This window comes from Syngnathus typhle, unplaced genomic scaffold (genome assembly GCF_033458585.1).
Source record: "Syngnathus typhle isolate RoL2023-S1 ecotype Sweden unplaced genomic scaffold, RoL_Styp_1.0 HiC_scaffold_39, whole genome shotgun sequence".
Taxonomy (NCBI): domain Eukaryota; kingdom Metazoa; phylum Chordata; class Actinopteri; order Syngnathiformes; family Syngnathidae; genus Syngnathus; species Syngnathus typhle.
The window spans coordinates 355,891-376,204 of NW_026871945.1; the positions used below are offsets into that span (position 1 = coordinate 355,891).

At 45.0% G+C, this 20,314-nt stretch overlaps 2 protein-coding genes across 23 annotated transcripts in view; both read left to right on the forward strand.

The window, feature by feature from the left end:
- The first annotated feature begins 1,050 nt into the window (after positions 1-1,050).
- On the forward strand, positions 1,051-2,799 carry LOC133147268 (piggyBac transposable element-derived protein 3-like). The gene has a single exon (XM_061271251.1). It carries the CDS (start codon positions 1,051-1,053, stop codon positions 2,797-2,799), a length of 1,749 nt encoding a protein of 582 aa, XP_061127235.1.
- A 12,275-nt stretch (positions 2,800-15,074) lies between these two features.
- LOC133147275 (tRNA (cytosine(38)-C(5))-methyltransferase-like) overlaps positions 15,075-20,314 on the forward strand; it is a 127,771-nt gene continuing 122,531 nt past the window's right edge. For 9 of the 22 annotated variants that reach the window (XR_009711611.1, XR_009711612.1, XM_061271266.1 and 6 more), the window contains exon 1: positions 15,771-16,051. Coding sequence is in view for 14 of the 22 variants with exons in the window: in XM_061271266.1 (XP_061127250.1) it covers positions 15,988-16,051 (64 nt within the window). In the remaining 8 variants the exon portion in view is untranslated. Of the gene's footprint in view, positions 15,206-15,288; positions 15,366-15,768; positions 16,052-19,037; positions 19,229-20,314 lie in introns of those variants that run through there. The other 13 variants (XR_009711613.1, XR_009711617.1, XR_009711615.1 and 10 more) reach the window with 5 other exon arrangements.

A 20,314-nucleotide genomic window follows, 5' to 3' on the forward strand; every position in this document is an offset into this window, starting at 1 on the left:
GCCGAATCGACCACTACAGGTTAATTAAAGGCCATATCATGTCAGGCCAATGTGTCTTTAAACGTGTCTTAAACGTTTCTAGTGAGGTAGCAATTCTAATATCCATTGGTAGGGCATTCCAAAGCTCTGGAGCCCGAATAGAAAATGTTCTAGACCTTGCAGACATTTTCTTGGCCCTCGGTGTCACCAAAAGACTAGCGTTTTGCGAACGAACGTTACGAGACGGAACATAAGGAACAACTAGGTTGACGAGATATGAAGGCACTAAGCCAGTGGTTCTTAACCTTTTTCCTTGTTCGCACCCATTCAATTCACCAAACAGTTCTTGCACCCCTAACCCTAAATAATTATTATAATAATTATTGGTTTACTTTACAGCTATTAGGCTTAATTAGCATTATCCCTAATGCCAATTAACACAATTACTTTTTGATTTCCAGAATTTTTCACTTTTTTCGGTTACCCAACCATTATCCCTGAAAAATTGTAAATTTCTCCCAGGGTATCCTCCCACCCCCTAGGAAGCATTCTCGCACCCCTAGGGTGCGGTTAAGAATCACTGCACTAAGCCATGCAGTGATTTATAGGTTAATAGAAGAACCTTGAAGTCACATCTTAAATGGACCGGGAGCCAATGTAAGTTGCCTAACCCGTTTCAGCCTTTCGTCTATATATAGACGCTCCAATTTCTGCAGCTTCCGGCGCCGTCAAATGACAACAAACATTCGTGCCGATTGTATCCGGTTATAACCAACCTTTGACCTGTCGAACCCGGAACCGCTGCCATTTTCCCGGTTTATGAGTCACACATGCTAAGTTAGCGAAGCCAGACGATCGCGATTCACGATGGAAGATGCAAAAAGGTGAGCTCCGGGAAATTATGATAGACTCGAGATAGCAGGGTGAAACTTTTAGGGAACAATTATCATATAATGGTTATTGACATATGTGATTGCAGTGATGATTCGCTCTAACGTATTTCCTCTATGTATTGTTTTATGCGAAACATCTATACATAGACTTTCCGCGTCTATGGGTACAAAGTCGGCGATGGAGGTCTTCGATGCAATCGAAGATGAGGACGCAGTTGTGGATAAAATCTTTATTGCTCCACCCGTGGTCAGTTTCGAGTCTGACGAAGACACGGGCGAGGAAGACTGCGGAGGAACGTTCAATAATCTCTCGGGACGGCAGTTTAGCGCTCCCGCCGTGGTGGTCCTCGCCGACGGACGTGTGATTGGAGATGATGATGATGGCGACACTGAGGAAGAAGAGGAGCCCCAACAGGCCTCCTCCTCAAAGAAACGCTCGCAGAAAGATGCGTTGGACTACAATTGGACCAACAGTAAAACGCGCCTGACAAAATTCCCGGACGCCAGGCCTCTCGCCGTCCCCACAATTTTGGTTGGAAAGAGCGCAGTTCAGAAGCTGGAGTTCTTCCTTTCTGATTTATATCCTCACCTTCTTCGAGAGACCATCAAGTATGCGGCGGTGACTGACTCCAACTTCCAGCTCACCATCGGAGAATTGAAGCGCGTGGTGGGGATCTTGCTGCTGTCGGGTTACCACCAGCTCCCCAGTCGCCGACACTACTGGAACACAGATGAAGATCTCCATTGCGCCCTCGTCGCTGGGGCCATGTCACGCAACAGGTTCGAGGAGATCATCCGCTACATTCACTGTGCTGGCAACACGCGCCAGAACAGCAACGACCGGATGACAAAGCTGCGTCCCATGATGGACATCCTCAACGCTCGGTTCGGGGAGGCGTATCCAATGGACTGCAATCTTGATCTGGACGAGGCAATGATTGAATATTTTGGAAGACATGGATGCAAGCAAGCAATCCGAAACAAGCCGGTGCGGTTCGGCTACAAGGCCTGGTGCCTGAACAGTGGGACCAACGGCTTCCTGCTCCACTTCGACATCTACCAGGGGGTGAGTGGAGATGCCTCTGAAGTGGAACGCAAGTTCGGCAAGGGCGGTGGCACGCTCCTTCGACTTCTGGACAACCTCCCCGATGCTGTGCGTGCACTTCCGCTGCGCATCTACATAGACAACTATTTCACCGGCCTCCCGCTAGTTGCAGAGCTGCGCAGGCGGGGCTACGCTTGCACGGGGACGATCCGAGAAAACCGCATCCCGCGCTCTTGCCCGATCACAGATCAGAAGGCTATGAAGAGGAAGCCTCGTGGTGCCGTGTCTGTCGTGTACGACACGGTAAACAAGATTGCGCTCACTCGGTGGAAGGATAACGCCGTGGTCACCATCGCCTCCACCCTCGCCGCTGAGCATCCTCTGCAGAAGGTGTCACGCTGGTCAAGGCAGGAGAAGAAGAAGGTGGCAGTGGACCAGCCATTTGTTGTCCAGCTGTACAACCGCAGCATGGGCGGCACGGACCGCGCCGACCAGAGCATCGAGCTCTACCGCATCAACATGCGCCGGAAGAAGTGGTGGTGGCCGATATTCACTTGGATGCTGGACGCGGCCGTCTTCAACGCATGGGTGCTGCACCGGCTGGATGAGCACAGCGGGATGTCTCTGCTGGAGTTCCGACGCGAGGTGGCCCGAACTCTGGTTGCAGCACCAGGCGCCACTCGAGCTCGGAGATCGAGCAGACCGCGCGTGTGCGCAGTTGCCGATGACTCCGACACCATGGAGCACTGGCCGGAAGTGGCGGCGCAAGGCCGAAAGTGCGCACTGCCGACTTGCAAGTCGCGTCCGTCCAGTGTGTGCTCCAAGTGCCGCGTGGCACTGTGCACTGTGAAGTGTTTCCGTGCTTACCACCAGCCGGGATAAAATGTGTGAGAAGCACTGGTCGCGTGATCCGTTTTCTGACCGGAAGTGGCGGCGCAAGGCTGAACATCATCACTGCTGAGTTACAGTTTATATCTGCGTTTATGGTACCGCAAGTTTGAAAGTTTGTTGTTGAAAGTTTGTTTCAAATAAACACGGCTATGAAAGCCACTTGTGTTCATAGAAACTTTGGCATTTTCTTACGGCTGGTCCCCATACCCTGGGGATGACGGCCGCCGTTGCACATGCACGCCCATTGAAAATTGTGGAAATGGTCCCTTTCATGTTGCAGACAGCTGTTACGTGTAAAACACAACTATCTCTGAACATTCAAATAAATTACATGACGCTACACTTGCAAATCGTCAGAATGCTCCGATTTTTGTGCACGTATCAGCACATAGTCTATATATAGATGCCGCATATTTCATATACGCGACGTCATAACCAAAAAAGCGCGGCATATTCGTACTTAGGGACACCTAAGGACCCAAAAAATATGCACCTTTTTAGAAATATTAATTTGGGCAGAGTAATGTGATCAAATTTTCTTGTCCGTGAGAGCAGCCTTGCAGCAGCATTTTGTACTAACTGTAGACTTTTGATGCGGGACATAGGAAGACCAGACAATAATGCATTACAGTAGTCCAGGCGGGACGTGATGAGCACATGTATAATAGTTTGCGCATCACCGGTCGAGAGGATTGGAGGAATCTTAGCAATAACCTCCAGATACTGTCTGCATACTCTTGCCACATGAGGCCGGGCATTGTAGTGGATCATGAGGAACCCAGGACCTACTGCACCAGTGTAGGGTCTGACCATGGGTGCAAGGATTTCATCCCAATACCTAATGGCAGTCAGACTGCCGTTCTCTAGCCTGTAGAGGTCTGTTTGTCCCTCCATGGAAATGCCCCCCCAGACCATCACTGACCCACCACCAAACCGATCATGCTGAATGATGTTGCAGGCAGCATAGCGCTTTCCTTGGCTTCTCCAGATCCTTTCTTGTCTATCACATGTGCTCAGGGTAAACCTGCTCTCATCTGTGAAAAGCACAGGGCGCCAGTGGCGGACTTGCCAATTCTGGTGTTCTATGCCAAATGCCAATCGAGCTCCACGGTGCTGAGCAATGAGCACAGGGCACACAACAGGACGTTGTGCCCTGAGCCCACCCTCGTGAAGTCAGTTTCTGACTGTTTGGGCAGAGACATTCACACCAGTAGCTTGCTGGAGGTCATTCTGTAGGGCTCGGGCAGTGCTCAACCTGTTCCTCCTTGCACAAAGCAGCATATATCGGTCCTGCTGATGGAATAAGGACCGTCTACGGCCCTGTCCAGCTCGCCTAGAGTAACTGCCTGTCTCTTGGAATCTCCTCCATGCTCTGGAGATTGTCCTGGGAGACACATCAAATCTTCTTGCAACAGCACGCATGGATGTACCATCCTGGTGGAGTTGGACAATCTGCGCAATTTCAGGAGGTTTAAGAAATCGCCTCATGCTCCCAGTCGTGTTAATGACACTAGCTATAGCCAACACTTGTGGAAAAACTGTTAAAAAAGATCAAGAGGAGGAAATGGCCTCCACCTGCAAAAGCAGTCCTGTTTTGGGGACCATTTCGTTGTTGCCCCTCTAGTACACCTGTTGTTAAGTCCATCAACACCAATGCAGCTGAAACTGATGAATAACCCCCTCTGCCACGTACCTGACCAAAACCTTATCAGAAAAGTGTGGTGAATGGTCTTTGTTGTTTCGCTGGTCTCCAAAAAAACACTCGATGGACGATGGCTGGTCCGGGTAAGGAAGCATTTCGGTGACACACGGCTGATTGGGAAAAGATTTATTCAACCGATGTCAAAGTGATGTCTCTCCAAAAGTTAGGGTGGCCCCAAGAGCAAAGATGTTTCAGCTCTTGACAGCACAGATGTTCGCCCCAAAAAGGCCCTCGCGCTTCTTGCTCTTGCCCCTTGCGCCCCTGCGCCTTTCGCGCTCCTGCGCGCTCCTCGCGCTCTCGTTCCTCCTCGCGTTCTTGACCCCCCTCTATCTGTTCTCCCCCATCATTTGTACCTCGTAAGACAACAGCTGCAGTCCGAGTCTCACTCTATTGGTTACTTCCGATGCCCTTAAAAGTGCATGGACAAAGGTATTCCTGGTCACGGACGAATGGCCCTTCCATATTCTAAGCACCTACACATTGCTGAAACTAGATCTTCTCTGTACCGCAAAAATAGCTTAGGGTCTTCTCACTGCTGCAAGGTCGCCATTTAAGGTGACATACAGTGACGCATAGAATCCAAAATTTACCTCATTCCCCCCTCCGGGACTTTATAAATGTCCCGAAAACGGTCCAAAAAGAGATGACATCGGTAAACATCCAAAAATCTTCACCCAACCAAATTTTCTGATCACGTCTACAATTTGGCCTATACCTGCACAGCCTATATCACGCTCGAGGCGTGCTACTTAAGGTTATTTTAACTAGGAAAGCTCAAACTACTTTGGTATCCAATTGCTCCCTGACAGCAATCTGAGGCCTCTCAGGAACCACAAATAAAGAAAATTGAAGTCCACATTATTCAAATGACGATAACCACCCCCCTTAGGTAATATCTCAATATTGTCGATAATTAATGAAGCAATGAATTTGGTGTGGTCCGTTAGAAACCTCAAAAAGTTGCCGGCCCTCCCTCGAGAAAAAACCATGCCAGTCTAATGACACGGAAAAAGAGGGAGGCCCTCTCTAACATCCTCAGTGATTCCTTCCACCTGGCGTCAGCCAGGTACAAGGAGTCTTGGCACATATCACAATCCACAAAACAGTATGAGCTCACAAAACAGAAGGAAAATAAATGACAAGTTCACCGACCGCTAAACAGTCAAACTGCATTGTCAATGTTAACATGTGAAAAGTTAAATGAATAAGATAAAGTAATTGCAGCATGTAGTCATCAGATAAAGTACTGATTGATAAAATATTGACGCAATATCACAGCATACTGAAACGTTGAAGCGCCCTCAGTGTTGCCCCCCTTGCATATGTAAGTGCCTGTCGATGCAAAGTCCAGTCCACTGAATGCTCAGTAGTGAATTTGCCCCGGGATCACTGCTCAGGGCCTGCTGTCCATCCAAAATCTTTATGTCCACTCCACCGTCCTCAGAGTCTCTTTCCAGGCCCTGGTCAGCGTCCACGGGTTCTGCAATAATCGGGAGCCACTGCCAGTATTTAACGATGACAACAGCACAAAACCTTGAGTTGCAATGAAAAAAGCAGCTATGCCCAGCGTAGGCCGGAAGTCCTCCCGGCCCCCTTCGGTCACCCCCAGTAGACGACATCTCCATAACCGTCGTCTGCAAACTAAATCTCCTCTTTTGGGGTTGATTGGGGCACGGGGACGACTGGTGGTCGTCGTCTCATCGAAGTGCTCAGTAGAACCTCCGAGCGTTCTCGGCATCTACTCCTATGATCCAGAGGCCCACGTGATTCCTGAAACAAACAAACAAACAAACAAACAAACAAACAAACAAACACTCCCCCTAGGAGTTATGAATAATCCCCCTTATTTCTCGTCGTGTTGTCAGTCTCGCAAGATCCGTCCTGTAGCAGAGTAACTTCTGCCTGTTCAAGTTAGTCTTTCCTGCTGCAGCTGTCCCTGTCTGAAGTCCTGTCAATCAGTCTTTGCAATTGCTTTTCCCAGTTCAAATCTTAATTTTTACTCCAAATTTTCCTCTTTGATTCCAATTTTTCTCAGTATTCTCAAATGGGCATCAGTCCTGTCAGTTTTGTTCACCCAATTTGTTTATGTACATTATCTTTGTCTCCCCTTCAAGTCGTCTTACTGTTCAAATCAGTCGCCCTTTTGAATGAACCTGTAATCTTCCCAAAATGATTTAACTATTCAACTCTTTTCAACATTTGTTATGCAACTTAACCCTCTTAAAATGTGTTCTTAAATACTTTCCCTTCATTAGCAGCTTTAATGCATTCATATGTTAAGAAATTATCCCTATTGCTTGTTTCTGGTCCAGTTTCCTATTTTATTTAATTATATTTGAAACATTTGTTGTCTATTGCGCTGCAGTCTAATCCCTATTAGCTGTATGATTTGTCATCATTCGTGCTTTTCCGTTGACACTTTAACCGTTACTGTCGCTAGATTGTTACCACGCTTTGCATCCATTCCAGATTGTTGTCTCCCATTAACTCCTTTCCTTTCGAGCTGCTTCTCCTGCTCCTTCCATCACTGCCTGTTGAATTCTGGCACGTCCTGTTAAAGCCTCAAAAATAATTGAATCCGAAAAAACATTGAATGTCGCAAATAGCTTTTATATCTACTTACTCATTTAAATGTAACTCCCCCCCTCTGACACATTCACTCAATGTGTCATCAGGCATTCAAAAAGGAACCGCCAAAACGTCCTACCGCATCATCATACGTCCTGCAGCCAGTTTGTCGAACCTTTCACTCATCCAGGACAGTTATCCCCAAGTTCCCGAAAATTGACCGTTCACCCCACACTCGGCAACAAAACAACAATCATCGCACTCCTGCCAGTGAGCATACAGCCCTGCTGACAGCGGACCCTTGTGCTCACAAAAAGTACACAGGCATAGAGTATCAAAATAAAACATAGACACACAACGAATCATGGCGCCCGGGGATTCTGTCCTGAAAATCCTCAATCATCACAAAAATCAAAAGGGTTAGGGTTAACATTTTCACGTGAATTCAATATAAACTCTCCATGACTGCAATCGCCAACCTGCAAAATTATTACAAGTTATAAAACAGCCAGCAATCTGCTCCTTGGCTGGTGGTTGATGCTGCAATAAGTCAAGTGACACACAGAAACAAAGCAAAGCTTGCACTTGCCACAAGCAAGCTTAAGTTTCAAATGTTTGGTTGTCATCCACCTAGTCAGTCATCCCGTCGGGTGAGTCCAAGTCTGTCACGTCATATCGTCCATTGTCCTAGTGTTTGATATTAGTCCTGTCTTGTCCATTCGTGTTGCTGAAATGGGCCTTCTCCATGAACTATTTTGTTGTCCATGGTGCCTCTGATTAACCATCAGCTGTTGGTTAAGGTTACAACTCATCACTCATCAAACTTGGGTGTTCCAGTCTCATGTGAGAGGAATCTTACCCTCAACTGTGACCCTTTCACCCCAACTCCAAAATACTTTGGCCTTTCACCCTGTCCCAGACACACATACACATTCTTAACCACACAAGTGCCAATTCAGTCGCCTTCATCGCTCAGCTCTCATTCCACACCAAACAAATTTAGTATGTGTAAGTGAGTAGGCAATCAGTGAATATTGAAGGTAACACTTCATTTCTGGATGATCTTCTCGATGAAATATTTCATACAATCGTTCCTCACTTTTACCGTAAAACTGTCAATTAAATGCCTAACAAATTCAGTTATTTCTACTGCTGAGCCTGTTCAAGGGTAAGCATGGGGAAAGAAGCAGCCTCAGATGGTCCTTAAATAATTTTATCCTAATCAATCATTCTGATCGAACCGCTTGGTAAAGATACTCAAAAGGGTCCCTCCGACAGTCTACTCCCCTATGGTGTTTTCACCTTGCCTTGTCAATGCATTTGTTATTTGAGTCCTATCACGTTTGTCATCTCGTTAACTGTCATTTTGTGTGACTCTTATGCCGCATTATTCTTAACTGTCAAAAGTTTCCATGGCTGTTATTCCTTGAACTTATCGGACTTTCTGACACCAGAATTCCCCGTGAGGTGTAATTAACTTCTAATTTTATTAATTAATAATAATCAGGTCCATTGTACAATTTAGCCACCTCTTGACTGCATCCTATTGGGTCCTAATGTCCTATTTTCATCTCCAATTTGTCAATGACCCGATGTCTAATTGTTAAGCTGGGTGGACTAAATGTGATCCTACTCTTATTTCATACAATTTAGCCTATCTGTTTTATCCAAATTTATCCTCTGATTATGATGCTTTCCCTTTTTCTGTAACACTACACCTTTTGTTCCTGATTTATTTATTTATCTTTTATCAAGACTCCTCAGTTGTGTCAAGTTCAGTGCCCAAGCAAGCTTCCATTCACTTTGACCCAAGCCCACCAAGTATTGATTACGCCCCAGCAAGGAGTCCAGTTCGCTTGTTGCACATTTCAGGTCTCATGGTTCTTTCGCCGCACCTCATTTTCAAGTTGTTGTCTTTAGTTGTAGCCTCAGAGCCAACTCATTCCTCACTCTCGGATGAGTCCATTTTCAACTGAGTCCATTCACATCTTGTAAGTTTCTTCACTCTCGCCTCAGAGGATGTCGTTTTCCTCCTGAAGCGTTGTGCTCCCCCCAAGCACAAATATAGTCCTTCTTTGCTCTTGCAAAAGGTCAAAGGTGCCTCAGAGCCATGCACCGTTTTCTTGTTGTTCTCAGCTGTCGGTGGAGTCTCGGGATTGAGTTTCAGGGTCACTGCTGGATACTGGAAAAGACAGACTGGGAAACCAAACTTAAATATCGTCTTCCAATTAGCCATTAATTACCTAGTACCTTTTGTTAATCAAACTTCCAATTCTCCTATTAACAACAATTTAATATATTTGAGAAAAACGTTGCCTTTCCTTCATGAGCTCTCGGCTGTATTGTGATGGACCTTATTTGAACAATTTTAAAGTGGCAGATTACCCCAAACTTAAAATTGCAAGTCTTAACTGTGGTTTCTCTCAATTATAATGTGATTTCCAGAGGCTCATCCTAATTTTAGGCTACATTCTATTGTTAGTTTTCCTGCCTTTGATTTTATGCAATCCTCTCTATCATCTTTTCACCTTTCCTGATTTGAGCCTTTAATTTCAGATAAAGTTTCCCAATTTTGCGTACAGAATGTACATTATTCATAATTAAGTCATGTTCCAAACATTGCATCCTCTCTGGTTTGGCCTCAGTATTATTGGTGTTATGCTCACTTACCGATATTACTGGACCATCTTGAATTTTCAATTCTCTGCCACTACATCAAAGGCAATTTCTCAGCTGATCACTTTTCCCATGCTCCAGTTAGGCTCCATTATTCGAATCTAGAACGTGGTTTTCATTTGAGTTTCTTACTTTTGGACTTCTGAATTGCTCCTATCGCTAATTTATTTCTACCGAGCATACTTTTACAAGAGTATTAAAAGAACCACCAGATTACTACCAAATCCAATCTCTCCTCGTTGGCATCTCCTCCTCTATTTTGAACTTGCTGCTTTTGACCTGTGCGTCTTGTTACAGTGGGCAATGGTCAGCCTTGTCGGGCCAACGCAATTTACGAGCAGGCTCTCCATGCATACAATTCAGTCTTATGTCTAAATCCAGAAAATTCCTTTAATTCCAGCTGCTGCTGTGCAAGTGAGGACTTGATACCGCTCTTGCTCTCATAAATTAGTGTTGACCGGTTGAGTTTTCTTTAGACACTCAAATCACCTATATTTGTGTTGTAGTGGTTAGCCCTCGCATGCTCCTACTCCACCTGTTAGACGGCTGTTAAACATTAATTCTAAGTTCATGCTGTGTCTCTATGTCCTCCATGAGACAACGGATGTATCCGCCGTCTCAGGTTTTTTATGTAACGAGAAAATCAGAAGTATTGAGGAGAGCCCCAAAGAAACGAGTATCAATAATTTGTTTTCAATTTTGTCATCCTTTCAGCAATTTAAATTAATAAGTTGAGCTTTTCGTCAGATCCAATTTCCTATTCCTCTCAGAATGCTAAAAGGAGCGTCAGCTGGCCTTAGAGGGGTCCCCCATTATTTACGAGGGGGCCACACTGTTCTGCCACCGCTTGCTGTCGTCGCAGCATGTTTTTCTTTAGATACATCTATATTGGTGTCGTATTGATTAACACACGCATGCTCCTATTTCTCCAGTTGGTCATGCATTCTTTTGCTCCTTCAGCATTCCGTCTTCCATCATTTTGTCATAGTTCCTTTCGCTGCTGGCCACGCAGGCCCCTAAAATGGGCACAACTCCAGCCGTTCGCACCGCCCCGACGTCACCCGCGCGGGGAGGGGCCAGCCTGAAACACAGTGGGCAGGTACAGGTTGGCCACCCTGCCGCCCAGGGGGCCGGATCCCCCTCCCCGCGCGTGCAGCGCAGGCGGGCACGCGCCCAAAGCAACGAGAGCACACCATCCTTATCCGTTCCTTTTGCTGCTTCTACAAGCACGCGCTCACACCCATGCGCGCTCATGAGCATAACCACACACACGCACGCACTCACGAGCACGCACGCACACACACCCATTTACGCACGCACACACGCACGCACACACACACGCACACTTACGGGGCCCAACAAATACACACTTCAAGCGTCCATTCATTCGGAAGCTCAAACAGACAACATTAAGCTGACAGAGTTCACAAAGATTACACACGGACACAAAAGACATACAACGGGATTCGAATCCATTCCACATTTTGCTTCTTTCCAACTGCTGCTGAGCAGTTTGGTCATTTTAACTGTCGTCAGAGCAGATGCACTGACAAATACGCACGTCTTACTTAACTTTTGTGTCGTTTCGTTCCTAATAGCGCTGTATATTTCCCCTTTATTCTGCAGAATTTAACTTAAGTGTGCACACAAATTACTTTACCAATTATATCACTACTAAACCCCCCAGAGGCCTCTTTTCCACGTTTTCCATTTTCACACAGCAGCCGCACAAAACCTTCGTCCAATTGCGGTTTTGTCGCCGGCTCAAATTTATCAAACTTTGACAGACGTGCATGCTATTACAGTGCGCCTCGACAAATCGGGATCGGACCGTTGCCGCGATAACGCACCAGCTACCTCGGTATTCAAAAATGACAGCCCACCGGGTTTACCTATTCATTTCCTTGCACCAGCGTTTAAATCGAGGAGCCTTGTAACCAACCACACACTTCTAATTCGATCAGTGTCCAAACGACGTGGCTTACGCGCGCTTTATTTTCCTCGGTACCCTTAAATCTGACCGGATCTCGGCACCCATAACTGGGTCTGACCGGACCACTTCGGCACCCTTAAAAAAGGGTCTGACCGGGTCACTTCCACATTCATGCTCACAGTTACGGATGCCAAGGCTGCGCACTTTTCCTATTTGCCAAACGCGGTCAGCGCAAGCCTCCCTTTTTTGTTCGACTTTTGACGGAGACTAACCCGGCCACCGAAACTCTCCACAGGTGCGCACTTGGCCCGTACGGCCACTGAGTGCGACTGCAGTGTCTCGGCTTTTCCAGGAACTGCATCTGGGGCGGGTCGTTTCCTGTCGCAACAGTGTTCAATCGTATCTGTGTTTTCGCCTCATTCACACAGCTAAAATTTCTATCCTCCATCGGATCTGTCGCCAAACTAAAGTCCACGTTTTATGGGACTTTCTACTATTCTTTTATTGTGACGGTCAACAGCGATGTCCCTGACAACCTGTCCCGTCACGAGCCACACTACTTCGGGCTTTTTTCTTTTTCATCATTCATCATTCTCACCAGACATGTCACTCACTCCGCCGTGCACATTCCCCATTAAGTTTTAAGTTACTGTTCACTTTTTATTTCTTATTTATTTTTCTATTTTTTATTTTATTTTTCCTTTGCTGCTTCTATTTGGGGGCCACTCCCCCTTCGAAAGTCGAATTATGACGACTTTTGACTGGGAGAGACAACTTACTCCCGGGACAGCTCATGGCCACATCAGATTCGGTTGAAACTGCCCCCCTCAAGGGGCCAACCCCCCACCTTTCCAAGAATCGAGCATATCGCGGCGACTGTGGGCGAAGCATCTCACCTTAATGACAGCCGCTGGCCGACCGCTGGATTCTCGCTCAGGAAGCGGGCAGGAATTCCCCAGGGGAACACGAATCCTGTTCGTGACGCCAAAAATGTGGTGAATGGTCTTTGTTGTTTCGCTGGTCTCCAAAAAAACACTCAGTGGACGATGGCTGCTCCGGGTAAGGAAGCATTTCGGTGACACACGGCTGATTGGGAAAAGATTTATTCAACCGATGTCAAAGTGATGTCTCTCCAAAAGTTAGGGTGGCCCCAAGAGCAAAGATGTTTCAGCTCTTGACAGCACAGATGTTCGCCCCAAAAAGGCCCTCGCGCTTCTTGCTCTTGCCCCTTGCGCCCCTGCGCCTTTCGCGCTCCTGCGCGCTCCTCGCGCTCTCGTTCCTCCTCGCGTTCTTGACCCCCCTCTATCTGTTCTCCCCCATCATTTGTACCTCGTAAGACAACAGCTGCGGTCCGAGTCTCACTCTATTGGTTACTTCCGATGCCCTTAAAAGTGCATGGACAAAGGTATTCCTGGTCACGGACGAATGGCCCTTCCATATTCTAAGCACCTACACATTGCTGAAACTAGATCTTCTCTGTACCGCAAAAATAGCTTAGGGTCTTCTCACTGCTGCAAGGTCGCCATTTAAGGTGACATACAGTGACGCATAGAATCCAAAATTTACCTCAAAAGTCTAATTGAATTCATGCCATACCCTGATAAAAAACTGTTCCTTTAATTTTTTTGAGCGGTGTATGTCATATATTATCATTATATTCCATGTATCTAAGTGTGGAATATCTTTCCAGTATATGACAGTTTGACCTTGTACTCATGACTTGGGAGTGTGTGGCTGAGTAAGGAACACATGATTGGAGTCATGAGTAGTGTCAAACAATAAACTCCTTGGTTTGCTAGTCATGAGTAGATCATGAGATGGTTGAAGTCGACAAACATCTTGGTTAACGTAAAGTCATGAGTGCGCCATGAGAGTTCTATCAAAATCTCAATATCTGTCAGAAAATTCTTTTTTTTTTTTCTTAAAAACGTTCAGCTTTAGGAGTCAAAATGGATTTGTGTTTGGAGCAGTTCAGACTGAAATGCGTCCTGTATATCTCTATCTCTCAAAAATCTACCGTTTTTTTCCATGTTTAATGCGCCCCCATGTAAAATACGCACCCTAAAAATGGCATGTCAATGCTGGAAAAAAGCCTGTACCCATGTATTTTACGCACCCAAATTCTTATTTTTTATTTTCTTTAAGTCTCAATGATCGTCACACACGCATCTGGGTGTAGTGAAATTTGTCCTCTGCATTTGACCCATCCCTGTGTGATTTTGATCCATCCCCTGGGGGAGAGGGGAGAGGGGAGCAGTGAGCAGAAGCTCTGCCGCGCTCGGGAATCATTTGGTGATCTAACCCCCCAATTCCAACCCTTAATGATGAGTGCCAAGCAGGGAGGCAATGGGTCCCATTTTTATAGTCTTTGGTATGGTCTTAACTAGGCTGGATGTATTTTTTTTTGTTGGCGTTGATTTCTCCGACTGCCCGTAAAGGCACCACCGCGATCAGTTAGGTTAAAGTGCGGACATGTGAAAAAGGCGTGCGGACATGTGAAAAAGGCGGCTCTGTATGGGAGAGAATTTGAAGAGGAATAAAAACACCCTTGGAAACCAAAACTTGCCCCTCGTCGTGACTCGGAGCCGCAACTAATGTTTCGGTTTTGTGTAGGGTACATTGTGACAGCAAAAGAGCAGGTGATCGAGCAAGCGTCTGATACGAGAGCATTGCGTTCGTATGGAGCGTGTTTGAAGTGAACAGCAGAGACGAAAGGAACAAGGCAAAGTGTTGTGAAATAAAATATTACCTGTAATACGCATTTTGTTATTTGCTGATTGTATTAAACTATCACATTCATTGTCAGTCAAGAAGAGGACTATTCGCATCGGATCCATAGTGCGCATGCGCAGTGATACTGCCTCCGTATGACGTCCAGTCCGCGATGGAGATTAAAAAACAAACAATATTTGACAATAACACAGGTTTCTGTTCCTGTCTTTGGTAATGTCACCCTGTCTTTTTGTTCCACGTCAGTCAGTCCTGTTGTTGGTTTTGTTAGAGAGTTATGATAGTTTACCAAGTCTGTGTTTTGAGTTCCTCCAATGAACCCTGGTCCAAGCTGCACTTGGTCGCCCTGCTCCTTTCCACACTCCATCCGTGACAAGATTTTCTTCAAAAATTGTTGTACCATGATTTTCTTCTTCTTCAAAAAAAAAAAATTGTACCCATGTATAATGCGCACTCCAGATTTTAGGACAATAAATTAGTTACATTTTGCGCATTACACATGGGAAAACAGTAATTGTATGTGCTTTGTGATTGTTCAGACTACACAAGAGCCATCCGTTTTCAAAGTGGATGGGCTAAAAATTTTATTTTTGCTGGCTGTCTAAAAGCAGTCTAAGACACAAGTGCTTGGGTCACCTGTGTATATAATATTTTGAGAGATATGTTTTATTTCTCTAGAGTCTGGAATATCTGGCCAAGTAGTGGCAGCCATTGACATAAACACAACTGCAAATCAGGTCTACAGGCACAATTTCCCGGGCACCCCACTCTGGGAAAGAACCATTGAGGTAGGTAGCACTCAAATCATTAGAAAGTTAGGTCTGAAATATAATTCTTTTCACATGAGCCCTTCTTTACTTTTCTTTCTTAGGGCATATCGCTTGATGAGTTTAAAAATTTGCAGTTTGACATGATTTTGATGAGTCCTCCTTGTCAACCTTTTACCAGGTATGCCCTGATCTACTTATTTAATTCTCACAGCACAAAACTTTTAAAATACTGTCTTTCTGTATTATGGGCCTATCTATCAGGGATGAGAATTTTCTGCGGATCCGCGGATATCTGTGTGAATTGTGTAAATCTGTTGAGATATTTTTACATTTTTGTACATGTGAAGCCCTTCCAGACTTGCTTGTGATTTAGGGCTATACGCATAAATAAACTTGACTTGATATGATAGACATAGTTCACTGTCTATTACGTTTAGTGAATGATGCATCTTTTGTAACTTGATGTGTCAATAAAAAACAAGACCTTTGGATGACGCTAATGTGAATTTGGACACAGTTTCTTGTTATTCAAAACTGAATTTTGTTGCTCTCGAATAGTAACGACGGTTGTCATTAACATGACGTCATCTTTAGTTGCCGCCAACGTCACCATAACGTGACGACTGTGAGCCGAGAAGAACGCGTAAACTGAGTGGGAATTAACTGAGCCAAACTTTACTGATTTTGTTTCCCCTTTGTCAAAGAGACCTTAGACGCTCCACACATCGGGCGATATATTTGGATTTGAATGAATTTTCCATGTTTTGACATAAAGTAAAAGAAGACAGCGAAAACGACAAATGGAAATTCTGCGAGTGCTTGAGCTTTACAGTGGAATAGGTGGGATGCATTATGCTCTAAAACGTAAGTGATGTATTACATTGTCCATTGCCTTGCTGTATGACCATCGTCAATGGCGATCTGCTGCAGTTGCTACAAGCGGAGGAGGAATTATCCTCTACTCAAACTTCTAGAAAATCGAACATGAATACGTCCAGAAGCTACATTAGACTCCGAGTGGCTTAGTAAGACGCTGAGTACTCAGTAACGCATTATTTTTAACTTAGTTTAAGCCGACCATGGACGGACTTGTTCCTTTTAGTTTCTGAGATTTGTAGCTCGTTTTGGGAACCAGATGTGATCGAGTTGCAAGATTGTATATTTTGCAACTTTTTTTCAATATGAATATTTTATGAATTGTTTTACTTCAATGAAACACGTGGCAATAATGAGCATATAATGAGTATTTTGTTCATAACAAATTAGTACTAACAAATTAAATTGTCTGAGTGTTTTGTTTTGTGTACCCCAAACCTTTTGACACACCCTGAGTACCTCCTCTACATACGTTTTGAAAATTCTTCAAAAGCTTCTGCAAAATCACACTCAGGCAATTTTTTTCAAATACTGCAACTTTTCCACATCATGTTATATCCCCTGAAATGGCTCCGCAGGCGCTCTACTGGAAATCCTGGAAAGGTGTATTTTCTAATTGCTCGCAAAGACCGTGTCGGTATTTGTTCTTATCTATTGTTTTATTTTCATTTACTAAAGTGTTGGAATATGTGTATTGTGTTGTTGGTGAGGTGACTGTTGCACTTCAGTCCCAGAAACAATTGATAATTAAAGTGGACGATAGTAAACCGCTATCAGTACCCTGTGCCCTTATTGTAATCGTTACAAGGAGAAAGAAAATTGGCGCCCGAACAGGGACTTGAAGTGCATACATCTCACTTCAAGGGAAATTATTTTTGAGCATATGCAATTGAGAGTTCACATAACAAAAATTGAGTTTTCAAGATACAAGAATTTTTACTGGCCATGTTTGAGCACGACAAAATTTGATTTCTGGACATCACGGCCTCTGTTCAACATTTAGGTGACTAACAACACTCAGGACATGTGCGAAAATTGACAAATATTCTCAGACATCCCCTGATGTTAAACTCCCACGAGGACAAGGAAAAACTCAAAACTCCTACTTGGGGAAATGAGAAACCTTGAGAAGAGACCACAGATGGGAGGATCCATCTTCCAGGATGACCAGGCTGCAATGGATGCAGAGAGGACACATAGTACACATAATGTAGACAATTCAAAAAAGGTGAGAGCAGGATATTATTGCACAGCAATGACTCTGTGACTCTAAGAGTGGTGTGAGTTCATCAGAGCGACAGCTTGGGGTAAGAAGCTGTCTCTGTGTCTGCTGGTTCTGGCGTACAGAGCTCTATAACGCCGTCCGGAGGGGAGTAGTTCAAACACACTGCAACCTGGGTGAGAAGGGTCTGTAGTGTTACTTGCACGTTTCCTGGTCCTGGACAGGTACAAGTCTTGGATAGATGGGGCGTTGATTCCAATTATCTTTTCTGCAGTCCTGATTGTCCGTTGCAGTCTGTGCTTGTCTTGTTTGGAGGCTGATCCAAACCAGACAGTGATGGAGGGGCAGAGGACAGACTGGATGATGGCAGTACAGAAGGTCTTCAGCAGCTTCCACGGCAGGTTGAACCTCTTGAGCTGTCTCAGGAAGTACAGCCTCTGGTGGGCCTTCTTCCGGACAGAGTCTATGTGGCTGGTCTATTTCAGGTCCCGAGAGATTGTGGTTGCCAGGAACTTGAAGGTGTCTGTGGAGAGAATAGTACCACTGCGGATAGTGAGGGGTGAAAGTTGTGATGGGTCTCGCCTGAAGTCCACTGTCCTCTCCACGGTCCTGAGCGGGTTCAGCTCCAGGTGGTTTTGGCTGCAGCAATGGACCAGCCGCTCCACCTCCTGTCTGTACGCAGTCTCATCACCGTCCTGGATCAGTCCGATGAGAGTGGTGTCGTCTGCATACTTCAGGAGCTTCACAGGAGAGTCACCTGAGGAGAAATTGTTGGTGTAGAGAGAGAAGAGCAGTGGGGAGAAGACGCACCCCTGAGGGGCGCCAGTAAAGGTGGTCCAGGTGTCAGATGTGATGCTCCCCAGCCTCACACGCTGTCTCCTGTTGGTCAGGAAGCTGGTGATCCACTGACAGGTGGAGACAGGCACTGCGAGCTGGATGAGCTTCTGTTGGAGGATCTCAGGAGCGATGGTGTTGAACGCCAAGCTGAAGTCCACAAAAAGGATCCTGGCATACGTTCCAGGGGTGTCTAGGTGTTGCAGGATGTAGTGTAGTCCCATGTTGACCGCATCATCCACCGACCTGTTTGCCCGGTAGGCAAACTGGAGGGGGTCAAGCAGGGGGCCCGTGACATCCTTCAGGTGGTTCAACACTAACCTCTCTAAAGATTTCATGACCACAGATGTCAGGGCGACAATCGTCAAGTCAAATTCCTTGTTTGGCACGCTCAAACATGGCGAATAAAAACTCTTGAAGTAGACGTCAAAATGCTCGCAGGGTGGATGTTGGTTGAAGTCTCATGAACTGAAAAAAAACGAATCACTTCGAGAAATGATCCATTCAGTCACGCTCACTGAAAAAAATCCTTTTGAACGAATTGTTCACTCACAAGCCAACACTAGAAGTTGTATCCTCCCATCTGTGGTCTCTTCTCAAGGTTTCTCATTTTTCCCCCCCATGAGCTTTTTTTTTTTTTTTTTTGCCTCCCTGGGAGTTTAAGATCAGGGGTTGTTTGAGGATATTTTTACATTTTTGTACATGTGAAGCCCTTTCAGACTTGCTTGTGATTTAGGGCTATACGCATAAATAAACTTGACTTGATATGATAGACATAGTTCACTGTCTATTACGTTTTGTGAATGATGCATCTTTTGTAACTGTATGTGTCAATAAAAAACAAGACCTTTGGATGACGCTAATGTGAATTTGGACACAGTTTCTTGTTATTCAAAACTGAATTTTGTTGCTCTCGAATAGTAATGACAATTTTCTTTCCCCTTTGTCAAAGAGACCTTAGACGCTCCACACATCGGGCGATATATTTGGATTTGAATGAATTTTCCATGTTTTGACATAAAATAAAAGACAGCGAAAACGACAAATGGAAACTCTGCGAGTGCTTGAGCTTTGCAGTGGAATAGGTGGGATGCATTATGCTCTAAAACGTAAGTGATGTATTACATTGTCCATTGCCTTTCTGTATGACCATCGTCAATGGCGATCTGCTGCAGTTGCTACAAGCGGAGGAAGAATTATCCTCCACTCAAACTTCTAGAAAATCGAACATGAATACGTCCAGAGGCTACATTAGACTCCGAGTGGCTTAGTAAGACGCTGAGTACTCAGTAACGCATTATTTTTAACTTAGTTTAAGACGACCATGGACGGACTTGTTCCTTTTAGTTTCTGAGATTTGTAGCTCGTTTTGGGAACCAGATGTGATCGAGTTGCAAGATTGTATATTTTGCAACTTTTTTCAATATGAATATTTTATGAATTGTTTTACTTCAATTAAACACATGGCAATAATGAGCATATAATGAGTATTTTGTTCATAACAAATTAGTACTAACAAATTAAATTGTCTGAGTGTTTTGTTTTGTGTACCCCAAACCTTTTGACACACCCCGAGTACCTCCTCTACATACGTTTTGAAAATTCTTCAAAAGCTTCTGCAAAATCACACTCACAGGCAAATTTGTTCAAATACTGCAACTTTTCCACATCATGTTATATCCCCTGAAATGGCTCCGCAGGCGCTCTACTGGAAATACACTGCTCAATTTAATGTCTCAGGAACAAAAGGATGCCACATATTTTGATGGAAATAAAAGTTTCCAGCCTACAGAGGGCTCAGTATATAGACACCCCAAAAATCTAAGTGAAAAAATGATATGGCAAGCTTGGCCATTTTGCCTAAATTCAATTTCTGCAACTCAAAATTCTTTTCAATATCTCGTGTGGCCCCCCCGAGCTTGTATGCATGCGTGACAACGTCGCGGCATGCTCCTAATGAGATGACAAATGGTGTCTAGTGAGATGTCCTCCCAGATCTGTCTGAGGGCATCAGTGCTCTTCTGTAAAGTCTGAGGAGCAACCTTGCAGCATCTGATGGACCGAAACATTATGTCCCAGAGGTGTTCTACCGTGTTTAGATCAGGTGATCGTGAGGGCCATTCAATTGTGTCAATTCCTTCATCCATGTCAAGTCAAATTTATTTGTATAGCCCTAAATCACAAGCAGTCTCAAA

Coding starts and splice junctions, on each gene's coding strand:
- LOC133147268 (XM_061271251.1), top strand. CDS start 1,051: ATGGAGGTCTTCGATGCAATCGAAGATGAGGACGCAGTTGTGGATAAA.